This window comes from Alosa pseudoharengus, unplaced genomic scaffold (assembly GCF_046254945.1).
Source record: "Alosa pseudoharengus isolate Yale_2024_CS ecotype anadromous, Long Island Sound unplaced genomic scaffold, YU_APseudo_1.1 YU_APseudo_1.1_scf_9, whole genome shotgun sequence".
NCBI classification, from domain to species: Eukaryota; Metazoa; Chordata; class Actinopteri; order Clupeiformes; family Clupeidae; genus Alosa; species Alosa pseudoharengus.
The window spans coordinates 2,482,871-2,498,504 of record NW_027468881.1 but is presented as its reverse complement, the minus strand read 5'-3'; the positions used below and the strand labels follow the sequence as shown (position 1 = coordinate 2,498,504).

The window sequence follows — 15,634 nt, the reverse complement described above, 5'->3', positions numbered from 1 at the left end:
ATTTGTGTACGTACATTTTTCTTTTACAGCTTATCAACAAGATTGTCTTTGTTGTTAGCTTTGTTGGCAACAATGGCACCTTTATTATGGGATACCGTGCAATGCTGATGGATGTTGAGTTCCTTTATCACCTGGCTTATGTGCTGACCAGCACCCTGGGACTATGTGTGCACGAGCTGTTCTACAGTATCCTGGTATTATTAATTTAATATGTATTCTGACATTCAATTCTGACACAAACTCAGTGAACAGATGTATTATGCTATGCTTGCACTACTGTCATTCTCTCTCTACAGCTGTTTGACCTTATATACCGTGAGGAGACCTTGTTTAATGTCATTAAAAGTGTTACACGGAATGGGCGCTCTATCCTGCTGACTGCACTTTTGGCCCTCATCTTGGTCTACCTCTTCTCCATTGTGGGCTTTCTGTGCTTGAAAAATGATTTCATTATGGAAGTTGACCGTTTGCCAAGCATGGATACAGGTAATGTGTCTCATTATCACATAACTAATTTAATAGAATTTATTTGAAGTAAGTAAGACCAACTTGAATAAATTGTTATAAAAATTAAAAAGCTTTTTTTAATTACTTTATTTCATGGAATGCTCAACACTCAATTGTAATCTATAATTGTGATTACTGCTACTGATTAAATGTTACAACGGCAGGTCTTAAGTCACATAGTTTGGCACTGTGGAACATTTTGGTTTTCATTTTCACACGCATGTTAGGCTAGGTAGCAAACACTGCATGCATGATACACGTCTTAAAGGGGTGGTTCAGGATTTTGGATATAGGACCTCCTTTCCAAGTTAGCAAGTGTGATATTTATCAGTGGAGACCGTTTTAAACATGTTTCATCCAATCCTTCTAGTTGCAGAGTTCGCAGGTGCTAGGCTAGCGCAAGTCATTAGTATCAGACTTGAATCCCCATCTCTGGCAGGAGCTTCAATCTATAAGACTCTATAAGAATCTATAATCTCTTTCAACAACGCATTAGATCTCATAATCTGCTTAAGTGCTGATTGATTCTATACTATAATTCTCAAAGTAAGTACTGCATATTCCTGTGTGCATGTGTGTGTGTGTATTTGTGAATGTGACAGTAGATGAGGACGAGGACAACACAGAGCCTGCCTGTGACACACTGCTCATGTGCATTGTGACGGTGCTAAACCATGGGCTCAGGAATGGAGGTGGGGTGGGAGATGTGTTACGCAGACCATCTAAAGAAGTACGTATTCAAATTGTGTTTGGTCAGTTAAATCCTTTAGTTAATATTGGTAAAATCTTTCTTGTCAAGTGGTGACTTACAAATAATGTACAAGTTGATGGTTGGAACATATACAAATATCTTTTAAGTTGAATGAGCACATTCTTTCATGGCACAAAATAAGTAAGGATGTCCACACAGTTTAGCTCCTAACCTGTCTGGGTCTTCTTCAGGCACCTGGCCAAAAGAAAGGTGGGATGTGCACACAACTAAATAAGGGACATTGGGCATCTGGGTAGCAAAACCTCATGTACTTTGAAGGGTGGAAATGCTACACTTTGGTGCCACCACTATCTAAATGCTGTGAACTCCATTATCCCACTGATCAGTAAAAAAAATATGGGTTGTGACTTAATGAGCATGGGAAATTGTGGGTCCCAAAGCAAGACCAATTAATAACCACAGCTAGCTAGCTGATGAGGAAAGCATCATCATCATGATCACCATCGCACTAAAAACATGTTGCAAAGTACAAAGGCAAAATACAACATAGACAAAATCATTAGGTTTCAAGGAAAACAAACATAAACAATTAGTTCTATAAAAACAATAGAGTGATGCAGGGTTGGAATTTCACGGTGGCCACAGCCTTAGTTGTCCCTTGTGTTTGCCGCGATGCCCCTTTAACAATCGGAAGTTCCCAGGCCACTATGGCCTTGGTGCCCTGCATGACTGGTTCCCCCTTCTTTCCATAGTCTGCTTACTGTAGTATCCGACTGATGCAGCGATTTTAATTTGAAACCTATGCCTATCAAAATAATATTCACATTAGATGGTTCTGGAGACAGCAAGAGTAAAAGAGAAAGTGACAGCGCACGGCAAGAAATGTCATTCAGCAGCCAGAAGATAAGGAAAGAAATGTAGATTTGGAAAGCTTTGGAAAACAAAAGCCTAATGTTAGCTGTGGGGAATTCATTGAACACTACCCTGGCATAGCCTGAGTGTTTTGACGAGATATCCTTGCCTAGAGCCTAGAGTTGAAACCAAATTAGTTTGCTATACATAGGTCTATGGGGAGATGATTAATTTACCAAGAGATTGAGACTGCGAACTATCCATAGAAAGCATAACATTAGCCCATATGTGGTGTAGCCTAATGGTTAATTCATGACTTTGTTTTGACCAAATTTGTCAGGTAGAACTGCCTAGGTTCATTTAGCTTCATTTTATCACCTATGCTTCAATAGCCTATCTTGTTAGTCTTTGACAAAAATACTGCAATATACAGAAAACTTCAGTCCTCTTGACGAGGGCATTGCAATTTTTCCAATTATTTAACAAAGTGCCTTGCTGACGTCATATATTTAAGCAATAAGCCCCGAGAGGCCGTAGGTTACACTGATTCTACAACAGCTAAGGGGCGTTGTTAGGCGGAGTGCCTATCAAGTTATGGAAGTGCAGTAATATAGAACGAAATGCGGTCAAAGTGTATGTTTATGCTGGATTTTACAATGGCATCTAACGCGATTCAGCCAATCACAATCAAGGACCGGAACTATCAGTTTTAGAAAATGAATTATAATACTAAATGTGTCTATTGATTTGAAGTAATGTTGTAGTGTGTCTCTCCTTATAATGTGTTGGCCATAAGACATAATGATACAAATGAATGGAAAATGTGTTGTCCTCTGTTTTTAAAAGGCATTCATTTTTTAGCCAATCACTAAAGTAGTCTCTCACGTCCCCAAATACTGTACTTTATAGTGTGATCTTTGTGCCCCCTGCCAAATATGCCCAACTGAAGGCCAAGTGGCCTTGCCCCTACATGCCTGGAGTGAAGTATACAGATATCAAAGAAAAAAGAATAAAAGCATTTAGATATACAGTATAGGAACCAATACAATACTGTACATGTGTTAGGCTACTGCACATCCAAATAACTGCCCTTTATGACCCACAGCCCATCAGTCTCCATAGGTTAACATGGCAAAACTCGATTTCCTACCTAACATATTTTTTTTAATTGCTTTTCCATGTCCCAGCCCCTTAAATGATAGAGATTAATTAACAGAGATCAAGGACAGGGCAAATTAAACTGAAACGATGGATAAGTTTAACTAGCTCTAATATTTGTGTGTATTTGTGTGTAGTCCCTAGTATAGGCCCACATTCAGGCGTATTACAATAGAAAGTTATGTATCGTTTGCGTAGCAGACGTAATGCCACTGCACAAGGCTGTTCCCCATCCATTTGGGTCCGGGCTGGAGCAGAGTGCATTCTGCATGCCGTCCATTCTCGTTAATAAAGTCTCTGACAGTAGTATATTGTTATTATATGTGATTATATGTTTTGCTTACACAGGCAGCGCGGATTTTAAAAACGGTGTGGCTGTGAATGCAAGTTTGACAGTGGGTTTGGCTTATGAGTTAGACCAATCACGTAGACCTAGGTCACTAAGGGTTCCTATGCGGGAAAAGACCCTGCCCTGAGGTCGGAGCTGAAAGAGTTATAGGAACTGCAGTCAGAGGAACTTAATAACCCCCAAATTTGTCCGGTCCGAACATGAAAACACGAGTTCTAGGACCTGCAAAAATCTCTCTGGTGCGAAAGGGACTAATGTGTATTAGAAAGAGCACTTTTTAAGGAAAAAAAACATTGCATAATTTAATAGTCATATCACATAAATAGTTGATCATTTCACCCCTACTGTATTTCTTTGTCACCTTGTAGGAGGCCTTATTTCCAGCGCGGGTAGTATATGACCTGCTCTTCTACTTCATTGTCATCATTATTGTTCTCAACTTAATCTTTGGAGTCATCATTGACACTTTTGCTGACCTTCGCAGTGAGAAACAGAACAAAGAGGAAATCCTGAAGAATACTTGCTTCATCTGTGGTATACAATAAACAGCAACATGTTTTTTCTACCCCCACAGTTTTTTTTGAAAAGAGAGTAAATTCTTTGCTGGAATAAGTTTCTTTGGTGTTTATTTCCTCTGTGTATTCAGAACCCCTGAATTTTGAAAGGATTTCTACAACTTTCTGCTTTTATAGGTGTGTGTTTTTTTGTTTTAATCTTTTTTCCATAGGTCTTGAGAGAGATAAGTTTGATAATAAGACTGTGTCTTTTGAGGAGCACATCAAGTCGGAGCACAATATCTGGAATTACCTGTATTTCATTGTGCTTTTACGTGAGAAAGCCAAGACGGATTACACTGGTCCAGAGAGCTATGTGGCCCGTATGATCAAGGTAATGCAACATGTGGCATTTAAAGCCATATATGGTACATAACACACAGCAGTCTTAGGTAGTGTATATTCAGAGATTGTATACTGAGGAGTTAGTAAAACAAAGCTTCTTTGCTACATGTGAGCATTTAAGCCAAATGTTTTCCCTATACTACATGCAATATTTCACACAACATAGTCGCTCTCTATCACCTTTTGGATACTGCCTTCAGATGGTACACCGAGCCATCCCTCTCTCCTTCATCCTACTGCACATTCATGAAGCGAGTGTACACTGGAGTGAATGTTTGGTCTGTTGATCTGTAGGCCTAGGTATCGAGGTTTAATGCAACTTGGCCGTGAGCTCAGCTTGTTATCCGTGTTTTATGGGGAGTTAGGATGCGGTCCATCCATCTAATGTTGCTATCAGCTTACTCGTCGTATCGTCGACATTGTGGATTGTTTATTTTTATGACTCTCTCATGGCTAGGCAAGCCACTTGCAAATCCATCTACTCTGTAGCTGACTTATTACAGTTGAACTTGTCGTCCCTGCATCTGCCCTCAGGAGTTTACAAACTGTGTGTCGGCTTTGGCATCGCTCGACCCCCCTATTCGCACAGAGGCCGTCATCGTCGCAGTTTCTTCCCTCAGGATGTTTCAGATGGCGCTATCCCGACAGTCCTGACGACGTTACCATCAGTTAGGTGATGCAGGCCCAGAGGCTCTGACTCCCGAATCTACGATCTCTGGCTTCGATCATCCCGGTCCATCGGTCAACTCGTCTCACCCTAAAACCCTCACGCTCCGATGGCGGAGTCAATGCGGCTAACCTCTGTCCTTTAACATTCCAAAAGAACTCCTCCTCGTCGTTGTCAGCGACACAGCAAGCCCCCGTCAAAGTTGCTCTATTAAATGCTAGATCAATAGCTAACAAAAGGTTAATTTTAAATGACATTATTACATCCCACCACCTGAACTTTTTGTTTGTGACTGAGACGTGGCTTAGCACTGGTGACTTGTCGTCACTTGGTGATATCTGCCCTCCTCATTTCTTCTCCATAAGTTCTGAGTAAGTTTCATAAGTTTTGAGATGTTTACCCACCAATGCCTACTCCTCCTTTGAGGTGCAGCTTCTGATGATAAATGTGTCTACTCCTGTCCTAGGTGCTCTGGTGTACAGACCTCCCAAAACTAGTAGTATTTTTATTCAGGAATTTTATGATCTTTTGTTATTGATTTTATCATTCACATTTGCTGTCCAACTAAGCCTATGGTCTCTGAGTTTTTAAGTCTTGTGGAGTCTTTTAATTTAAATCAATCAGTTCTAGGCCCAACTCATCAGAAAGGGCACGCACTAGATCTGTTTTTTTCTTCCGGTTTCCCTGTTTTCAACTGCACAACTACTGACACTACTATCTCTGATCACTTTCTGATTGAGTTTGATTTCACTTGGTCTAATCCTGTCCTCTACCCAACTATCTGAAATAGTTTCACACATGAAGCCCTCCCTTTGTCCTTCAGATGTTATTCCTTCACGTCTTTTAAGGAAGTTTTTATGGTACTCTGCCCCCTTATTCTGGCCATAATTAATAGCTCTCTTAAGTGGTGTCGTCCCTCCCATTTTTAAGCATGCTACTGTCCAACCTCTCTTAAATTAACCCAATTTAGACCCGAGTGACCTTAAGAACTACAGACACATCTCCAAGTTACCTTTTATCTCCAAGATCCTTGAAAAAGTTGTCTTCTCTCTGCTCACCTCTTATTTGAACACTTTTAATACCTTTGAGAAATTTCAGTCTAGTTTTTAGAGCTCTGCACAGTACTGAATCCGCCCTGTTGAAGGTTCTTAATGACATCCTGCTTTGTGTTGACTCTGGGTCCTGTGCCATTTTAGTTTTGCTTGATCTTAGTGCAGCATTTGATACAATCAACCATGACATTCTTTTAAAACGCCTTGAGGGCAGAGTAGGTTTACAGGGTCCAGTTTTAAAATGGTTTACCTCCTACCTGAAAGATAGAACGTTCTCAGTTGTTTTAGGAAACTGCTCTTTATCCTCTGCTCCTATCAAGTGTGGTGTTCCCCAGGGTTCAATTTTAGGCCCCCTTTTATTTTCTTTGTACATGCTTCCTCTCGGCTCAATCTTTCAGAAATACAATATTCACTTAGCCTGGAAAATCCAGACCCTGGTAATCTAGACAGATTAAGGGTCTGGCCACGAACAATGTAATGGCCCAACACGAGGGGCGGCAGCAAGCATGCATTTGAAAATCTCACTGCACGCAATTGGATAACACTAGACCAATGTTTACTCTGAATGATTCCGGACTACGACCAATGTTTACTGACCTCCAACGTTGCAGCGCTGTCGTCATTAGTTTAGCTTGCCTCTGGCCCGCCTATATCAGATACGCTGATTTGATTGGTTCCCCGGGATGCAAGGGGTAAAAGTAACCTGCATCATTGCTCATTGGCAGAGTGTCTCGCAGAGACAATTCCATTGTGCTCTCACGAGAACTCTGGATTTCCAGGGTAATATTCACTACCACTGCTATGCAGATGACACTCAGCTTTACATGCCATTAACACCAGGTAGTCCTTGCTCAATCACTCAGTTGTTACACTGCTTAGATGATATCAAATCCTGGATGGCAAGCTATTTTCTCCAACTCAATGATAGTAAAACTGACATGATTTTATTTAGCTCCCCCAGCATTCTTAACAACTCGATCAGAACACTAGGACCCTGTCTGCAAATCTGCACACTGTAGTTAAAAATCTTGGTGTCCTAGTTGATAGTTCTCTGAATTTTATTAAACAAGTGAGCAGTATAAGTAAGTAAGTAAGTATATATACTCTTTTGATCCTGTGAGGGAAATTTGGTCTCTGCATTTATCCAGTGGTGGAGGAAGTACTGAAACTCAGTACTTAAGTAAAAGTACAAATACACAGAGAAATATTTACTTTAGTTAAAGTAAAAGTACCACAATGACAACCCTACTTAAGTAAAAGTAAAACGTACCTGCTTTTAAATGTACTTTAAGTATTAAAAGTAAAAGTATTTGCATAATGATTTATTCTCTTAATATCTATATTCTAAAAGAAAAATCAGTATGGGCTGTGGCATTTTAATTAAGCTAGTTTTAGGTTATACTGGACTAGATAGTTTTAAGCTAATGCAATTGTGCTTACCATCTGTGGCCCAGTTCACATTCTGACCTACAATTCTAGAGACTGTAATTCTGGTTATCTAGGGTGATCTGAGTAAAATATCATTCAGCAAAACACGAGAGTCTGAAGTTTAACGGGGTAGGGAAACTCGGGTGGATCGTAATGCCAATTCTGCTAATTGAACAGAAAAGTTGCTGAGAAAGGTGTCTTTATGACTAGGTTCAGTTTAACTTGCGCAGACGCACATAGACATTAAATGAGCGCTCACAATACTACCCCCCAATTGTAGGCTATGCCTCTTTATTTGATCACACACAATTAAGAAATATTTCCTAATCTGGAAAATGTTACGTTTTTTTGACCAGCGGTTCTATAATAGTCTACCATTCATTTGTGCCGCAAATGATCAGACGTGTGACAGAAGCATGGGCATAGCCTGTAACTTCGCTGATCCGCGGATAATCTCATCGGATAGGAGGCCCTAACGCTGCAGATAACAGACAGAGAAAGGCACAGAACACAGTTGCATGTCCAGTGTAGCCATGGGTCTGGTGAATATAGCCTAGCGAATGCAGATGGCTACAAGCTCACGCTTTGCCTGGTCTGGATTAGAAGCTTATGTTTCAAAGATTTAGAAGCTGGGCACGTAGAGCTCCAGAATCTTTGCAACCCCGCCCCCTGGTAAAACAAACGTGTTTGTCAGAGAGAGAAAAAAAACTGATCATAAAATGTATCGTAAAAAGGAACGATGGTGTTGTAGAAATGTAGCAGAGTAAAAGTACAGATAATTGCTGTAAAATGTAACAAAGTAAAAGTCAAAAGTATGCAGTAGGCCTACTGGTTAGCGCTTCGACTTGTAACCGGAGGGGTGCCGGTCCGAACCCCGACCAGTAGGCACGGCTGAAGTGCCCTTGAGCAGGGCACCTAACCCCTCACTGCTCCCCGAGCGCCGCTGTTGTTGCAGGCAGCTCACTGCCCCGGGATTAGTGTGTGCTTCACCTCACTGTGTGTTCACTGTGTGCTGAGTGTGTTGTCGTTGCAATTCTAGTCCTCTGATTTGCAGTATTGGGAAAGATGCCTGTGTGTATCCTCAGCGTTTTTAGAAGTGCAGTGTCAAGCTATGCGTGCATTTACGGATTATTTATATATTGTACTAAACAAGGCAGTTCATATATAAGTTTAGGTATATAAACCTGTTCCCAGAGCAATTAATATCAATTATCCCTAAAGCTTTTTTTCCAAAAGTTTTGCTAAATGGTTATTGCTCTGTAGTTGATTTTTGAGTGAAATAAATCAAGGATTGTATAGCTTAATTTATTGACATGGGAGACTGACAGTGGTGCATGCATTATTTTTGAACAAGTAGCACCTGTGTGGGAGGCATGTTTTTCTATGACGCACACCTGGAGTTTTTGCACACTCACTAGTCTGTTCCAGTGTGTGTTTTACAAATGGTAGAAGAAGCCAGCGGTGTGTTCAAATTCGCAAACATAGGCGAATGTTCACAAATGGTTGCAATTTTTTTTTGTTTGCCTTCAGTTTCCCACAAATGTTTGCGAACACTCGCAAACAGTTTGAGGAGGTACTGTAGTTCTCCACAAACATGTTGGGAGTTGGACAGAGAGGAGGACCAGTTCTACCCAGAAAGGACCATTTAGCTTGAGGAATACTCTCCCTGTCATTCGCCACTGTCCAGTACATACCATGACATCGCTCTGCAACCCAATGGCTTTTCTAGTCACTAACATAGCATGTGTTTGCAGACTGGTGTGTGGAGTGCAACACACTGATCTGATTTCATGCTCTATTGGTACAAGCACAGTCTGATTCTGATTCATTGGGCTATTTGGCACTGTGGTTAATACACAGGGGCGGTTAATACGTGTTTTTTTTATTTGTGTAAAACACTGTCCTGCGGTTTATACACAATGCACACGTGGGACATTTCTGTACATAGTTTTAAACATATTTCAGAGACATAACATGTTTTCATAAGGAAATGTGGTGTATGTATTCCAAATGTGACAATGTGGTGTATGTATTCCAAATGTGACATTGAATATCTGAAGGAATCTGAAGCAGAACACAAGACATCACATTTCTGACAAGACATTTCTGGTGACATGAGCGCATCATTACTTATTCTTCAAATGGCTTGGTTGAAAAGGGTCAGCATTGATACACCCATTGTGGGCTTTACCCCAAAGGTGATGTCTCCTATGATCTTTCATAATCAGAAAGGTTTCTATTCAGGAGCCTTTTTTTAACCCTACACATAAGGTTTCTGCAGAAGTTTTCAGTTGTACAAGCAAGATGAGTCTTAAGCATGGTTGTTTGTGATGGACATGTACAGTATGTGGTAACTATACAAATGTATGTTGTCACATTGATATTTTTTAAACATAACTTTATCTTATAACAAAATCGACATATATTGGTAAAACATTGTTATATTAAAATAATTACTGCATAGGGACACTTACAAAAAAGTACAACTGCTCAGAATTGGTATATGCATGATTAGTCGCAGATCACATTCCAAAATCAAAGAGAGAGCTTATCAGGGCAGGGCTGATACCACTGAACTGATCAACTGGTTGAATTTATTTAATCCATCTATTGTTTCCTTGGATAGGAAACAAATCTAGACTGGTTCCCACGCATGCAGGCAATGTCTCTGGTAGTGACAGAGGGAGATGGAGAGCAGAATGAGATGAGGAATTTGCAGGATCGTCTGAGTGCTACCATGAAGGTGGTGAGCCAGCTCACTGGCCAGCTTACTGAACTGAAGGAGCAGGTAATATCAAGATATTTTATCTGAAAACCTAAGAAATCCTTCAATTTACACAACACTACACAATGGCTCCAATACAAACAAGTAATTCAAATAAGGTCCCCTGCAAGTTGATACACCAAAATGGTAATACATTCGCTTTCCAAAATTATTTAGGTAAATCCATTCCGCAAGTCAGTCAGGATTGGGTTCCCATCTTTGTTTTGTGACAACATCGGCTGTTATGATCTGTTATTTTGAAACATCAACTGATGCACTGTAAATTCAAACGAAATTCAAAGAAATACTCAACTATGATGTTTACTGTTTCTTTCATATGTCTTGTAATACAAACATACTTAATGGACATGTGGATGGGTCAATACATAAAAAAAACACCTAACCTAAAAAAAAATGATACAAAAGGTTTTTCAACTGATTATGATACCTTTAGATGTACTTAACAACATATTAAAACTCTAGTTAAATCTGACCCCAGTAAAGTGGTCATTTTCAAGATGGTGTCCAAGATGGCCGCCATAAGCTAATTTTGGCTATATCTGAAGCATTATTCAGCCTAGGAAAATGTTTTTAGTGTTTAATCTGATTTAAAGGTCACTGAATCAGATATATCACACTAAAGTATCAGTCCATCATTTTCCAAGATAGTAGATAGTAATTGACCTCTTGCCCCGGGAGGTTGACTGATACGTCTGTCCAATTAGAGGGGCCCGTATGATGCCCCTTTACTTTGCATAATTTTGGCTAAAACAGTAATCAGACAGCACAGTATGTTAATGTAAGTGAATGCAGGAAAATTGTGAAGGCAACATGGGCTATATCAGATATTACGAATAATATATTCTTGTACGAAAGATAGATAGCTTGCTAGCTAATTTCTGACAAAATGGGATTTTCAATCTCGAATGAAGAAAGTACATTCTTCATTAAATAATGCCATCCTGAAAAGATGGTTTTGGCGTAACAAAAGGTCATGAAATTAACTAGAATCTGTTGAATTGCAATCAGTCCATCCTTTTCCACAACTTCCCAACCATGCTGCCAATTCAGTCTACTCGAAGCATATGGAGTATAATGGACATAATTTCATTCTACTAGTTTTCAACATAACCTTTTTTTCCCACAACTTTTTAACTGTGATTCAAGTACATTATGCAACTGAACTGACAGCATAGGGAGAGACATTCTACTAAATTGTATCACTAAAAAGATGGTGTGGGTGATTGACCTTATTCAGAAATCATGAAATCAAATACTATCTGCTGAATTATCACTCCATTATGTTCCTTAAAAATCCAACCATGTTGCCTTTTCAGTCACCTATTCTACTCAAAGGAGAGAGAGATTTTCATTCTTCTAATTTTCCATTCTTTTCCACACCTTCCCAATTAAAAGAGCTTATTTGTGAGTGCACCCTTTTGTGACCATATCTGTACCATCTGTCAGAGCAGAGTTGAAGATGGACATGATATGATACATGATGTCCAAATTCAATAGAAGGGTTCTCCAAAGAGGTGACTCAATAAGCTACATGCACGAAAGGCTCTCGGTGCACTTGTTTGTTTCCGGCGGAGCCAGGTGTGTTTGAACCTGCCGCTATTGTTAATGTAATTAGTGTCTACACAGACCTGGTTGGGTGTTGCACCTAGTGAATCAGCAGGTTACGATAAAGGAGGATTTATGTGTGTGTTATTATTGTGCAAACAAGATATTCAGTATCAGAGTGAAGATGTAAGGAGTAGAATACAACAGAAGATGCCGTTACAACACAGTTAACGCTCCACCGGAAAAAAAATAAGCTACCTGATGAGCCTTTCGTGCATGTAGCCTATTGTTGTGACATCTGGCTCAAAGGTGCATGCTATACTAATAAATATAGTTTGATTGATGATTAACAATGCATGCATGGGTCATGGTTTTACCAGTTATAGTATAGAACAGCCTAAACTATACATATTCTAAAAGAATATACCCTGTACATGAAATATAGCATCAGCACTTATGTCCCATCTTCCTCCATACCATGCAAAATACGGTACATACTCCTCTATTCTGTATAGGCGAATCAAGTGAATAGCTGATACATTTTGGCCTGGACTATTAAGGGAAACAAAATAAACACCATAAACTATATATTTTCTTAAAGCATATATCTTGTAGATGAGATATAACACCAGTTAAGACATGTCCCATCTTCGTCCATGCCATGCACAATACATTTCCCTCTATTTTGGCGAATCTAGTGAAAAGCGGATACATTTTGGCCTATACTTTCCAGGGAAAACAGATTAAACACCCTAAACGATATATTTTCTAAAAGCATATACCGAGCTATTGGACCAAGCCACTCACAGTCAGCCTATCAACATCAAAAAGAGAGGAGTGTGAGAGAGTAAACAGAATTGCAGACTGTACCTTTAAGACTCATTTAGGGTGACTGCTTGCAAATGTTTTTTTTTTTTAACTGATCCATAAACAAAGTTGAGATGTTTGATATTTGTATGTTGGATTATAGTGGCTGTGTTGCCATTTTTTTTTGTTACAGATATTAATTGATCCCTTAATAATTGTCTATCTGCAGATGATTGAACAGAGAAAGCGAAGACAACGAATGGGATTTGTAGACGTACAATCAGGTGCAAGTGTAACTGCCCCACCCAGCACATCAGGAGGAAACCACCACATCTATAAAGCATAACATTTGTCTTACTAGTTTACTAGTTTGAGTAAAACAGGAAAAACTGTGGATTATAAGCAATAATAATAATCTTCAACTTTTGCTGTTCTAAATTTCCCCAAATGTATAATTCTTGAAGTGCATTTTCTTTCATCAAAATCATGATGCCAACAATCTGTAAAGAATATAACTGTCTAAATGTATCTTAACTGTCTTAACTCAGAACTTACATTGTAGGTTAAATATTTAGGTTAAGTGTAGTATTGCATAGGAAAGCAACATTTGAAATGAGGCCTGTTTCTGTTAATGGACCCGTAAAATAAATTTGAAAAAAGTTGAGATAAGAAAAGATTGAGAAGAAAAGCAAAGCATTTTGAGATCTTAAGTTGAAATTAAATTGGTCTTGGGCTGAGACAAGAGGAGGGCTATAGTTTAGGTGAAACAGGTGAGATCTCTATAATAGCTCTATAAATAAATTTATTTCTATTTCTCGTGAGACAAAGACATTTTCGAGACCAGAAACTTTCCATTGGAATTGCTTATTAAGAGAATTTATTTGTGATGTAATGTAATTCTCAAACTTGTGAGACCAGTGTACCGTCTATGTACTTGACTGGGCACATGCATGTAGTAGCTTAGGCAAGGTTAGATCTCAGATAATTTAAAGCAGGGGTTTTCAACCAGTGGTCCAGTGTTGAGCAGTGTTGGAAAGGATGCTTTCAAAACATATTCCGTTACAGAATACATGCCCAAAAATATAATTTGTAACATATTCCGTTACATTACTCAATACTTGGATTACTTCCACATTGAATTGCATTTTATAAGTGTATGAATGCAGCCATCAAATTTTGCTTACTAAACGGGCCTATTCTGGTGTGTTCTTCTGTTCCAACTGGCTACATGTATAACCCATGTTGAACGACAATCAGGTGAAAGAGACACATTTAGCCGTCTAGCTCCATAGACTCCCATTCATTTTGCAATTGGCGGGTGGAACTGCAACCAAAATTCAGTACAATTGGAGTTAATAGGAAGTGGCCAGGCTCTCCGTAGACGGGCTCTGATGCAATTCATTATATTGTCATTAGTAAAAATAAACAACTCAAAGAAAATCTTTCTTGGATCAGGATATTATTTATTTCCAGGCGTCGAGACAGGCCTTTAATCCCTTTTACACAAAACTTTTCCTCTGCAAAGATGGAAAATATTATAGAATTAATTATTTCAAACACACTGAATGTCTACCCATATGACTAGACTATCTGTTGACAATTACGGATCATCATTCATTTAGTGTTGAGATGTTGTTCATTAAGTGAGATAAGATCCAAATAGCGGGGATAGCCAGACCAGATGAAACACGTTTTAATCAAACATAATTTACAAAGAGATCGTATCACACTGAAAGCTCATATTTTGTCACTAGCAACCTAGCCTATATTGGTCCTTTGTCAAATACAGTTGCATTATCAGCCCTGACCAAAACCGTTCAGGAATTATTTATGCAAAAGTGGAACATGCGTAATGTCATCTTACATTTCAAATCATAGCCTACTTCTTTCTCTTTCTCTTTCTCTTTACGCATTTAGAATAAAGAAGTATAAGTATAAGTATTATACTCTTTTGATCCCGTGAGGGAAATTTGGTCTCTGCATTTATCCCAATCCGTGAATTAGTGAAACACACTCAGCACACTGTGAACACACAGTGAGGTGAAGCACACACCAGTGTTGCGCGGTCTGCCCGAAATTAAGCGGTCGCCCGCGGATGACCGCGGTCACCCGCGGTTATGAGTCATAAACAAAATATTTTAATGATATTCGGGTCATTTGCGGGCGGGTCAGTTAAAATTAATTAAATATAGATTTTCTACAAATAGGCCTACTTAAAATATCACGAGAAAGCTAGCATCAATACAGTAAAGCATCAATACAGTAAAGTCAACAGTAAAGAAACAAGACGCGAGTTAAAATAATAAAGACACCCCTTCAGGAAAAGCGATATAGGCTATGGTTATGGTCTAGGCCTACTTCTTGCGAAGCCATTTAAAAGTATGACAGCCAAAACGGGCAGCCTGCAGGAATAAATGTTATGGCACAGACTACACAGCCATATCTACCGGTATGTATAGGTTCGCGCATGCATAAAAGTTACCTTAGTTCGTTGTGTTTGTGACTTTAAACAGTGGATGTGCTTTAGTAAAGCTTTGTGTTTCATTCAGCATTATAAACCAGTTCTTACGCTAACGTTTTGACCAGCAATGTATCTCTCTTGCCTACCTCGCCTCACCATTTCTGTTTTCGAAAGAAAGATGTATGTCCATGGCCTTCAAATCTTATCCTAGTGTTCTTATCCTTTGTGCGTTGCGTGCGTGCTTGCGCTCTTATTCTCATTCTTTCTCCTGCGCAAACATTATGTCCTGCATGCTTACTGCGTGTAGTTCTACTGCATCAAGTTTCGTAAATAAATTAGTTTGTTTTTACAGAAATGGCCTACTGTCACACTGCATGCAGCCTATAACCAAAAGCACACATTTTGTAAATAA

The 15,634-nt window shown here is 39.2% G+C and overlaps 1 protein-coding gene across 3 annotated transcripts in view; it reads left to right on the top strand.

Moving 5' to 3' along the window:
- Positions 1-15,120, top strand: part of itpr3 (inositol 1,4,5-trisphosphate receptor, type 3) — a 363,942-nt gene extending 348,822 nt beyond the window's left edge. For 2 of the 3 annotated variants that reach the window (XM_076277395.1, XM_076277394.1), the window contains 7 exons: positions 30-194; positions 297-486; positions 1,110-1,237; positions 3,947-4,112; positions 4,306-4,466; positions 10,251-10,412; positions 12,991-15,120. In XM_076277395.1, the coding sequence (XP_076133510.1) occupies positions 30-194; positions 297-486; positions 1,110-1,237; positions 3,947-4,112; positions 4,306-4,466; positions 10,251-10,412; positions 12,991-13,107 (1,089 nt within the window). In that variant the 3' untranslated portion in view covers positions 13,108-15,120. The remainder of the gene's footprint in view (positions 1-29; positions 195-296; positions 487-1,109; positions 1,238-3,946; positions 4,113-4,305; positions 4,467-10,250; positions 10,413-12,990) is intronic. The other variant, XM_076277396.1, reaches the window with a different exon arrangement.
- The last annotated feature ends 514 nt before the right edge of the window (positions 15,121-15,634 follow it).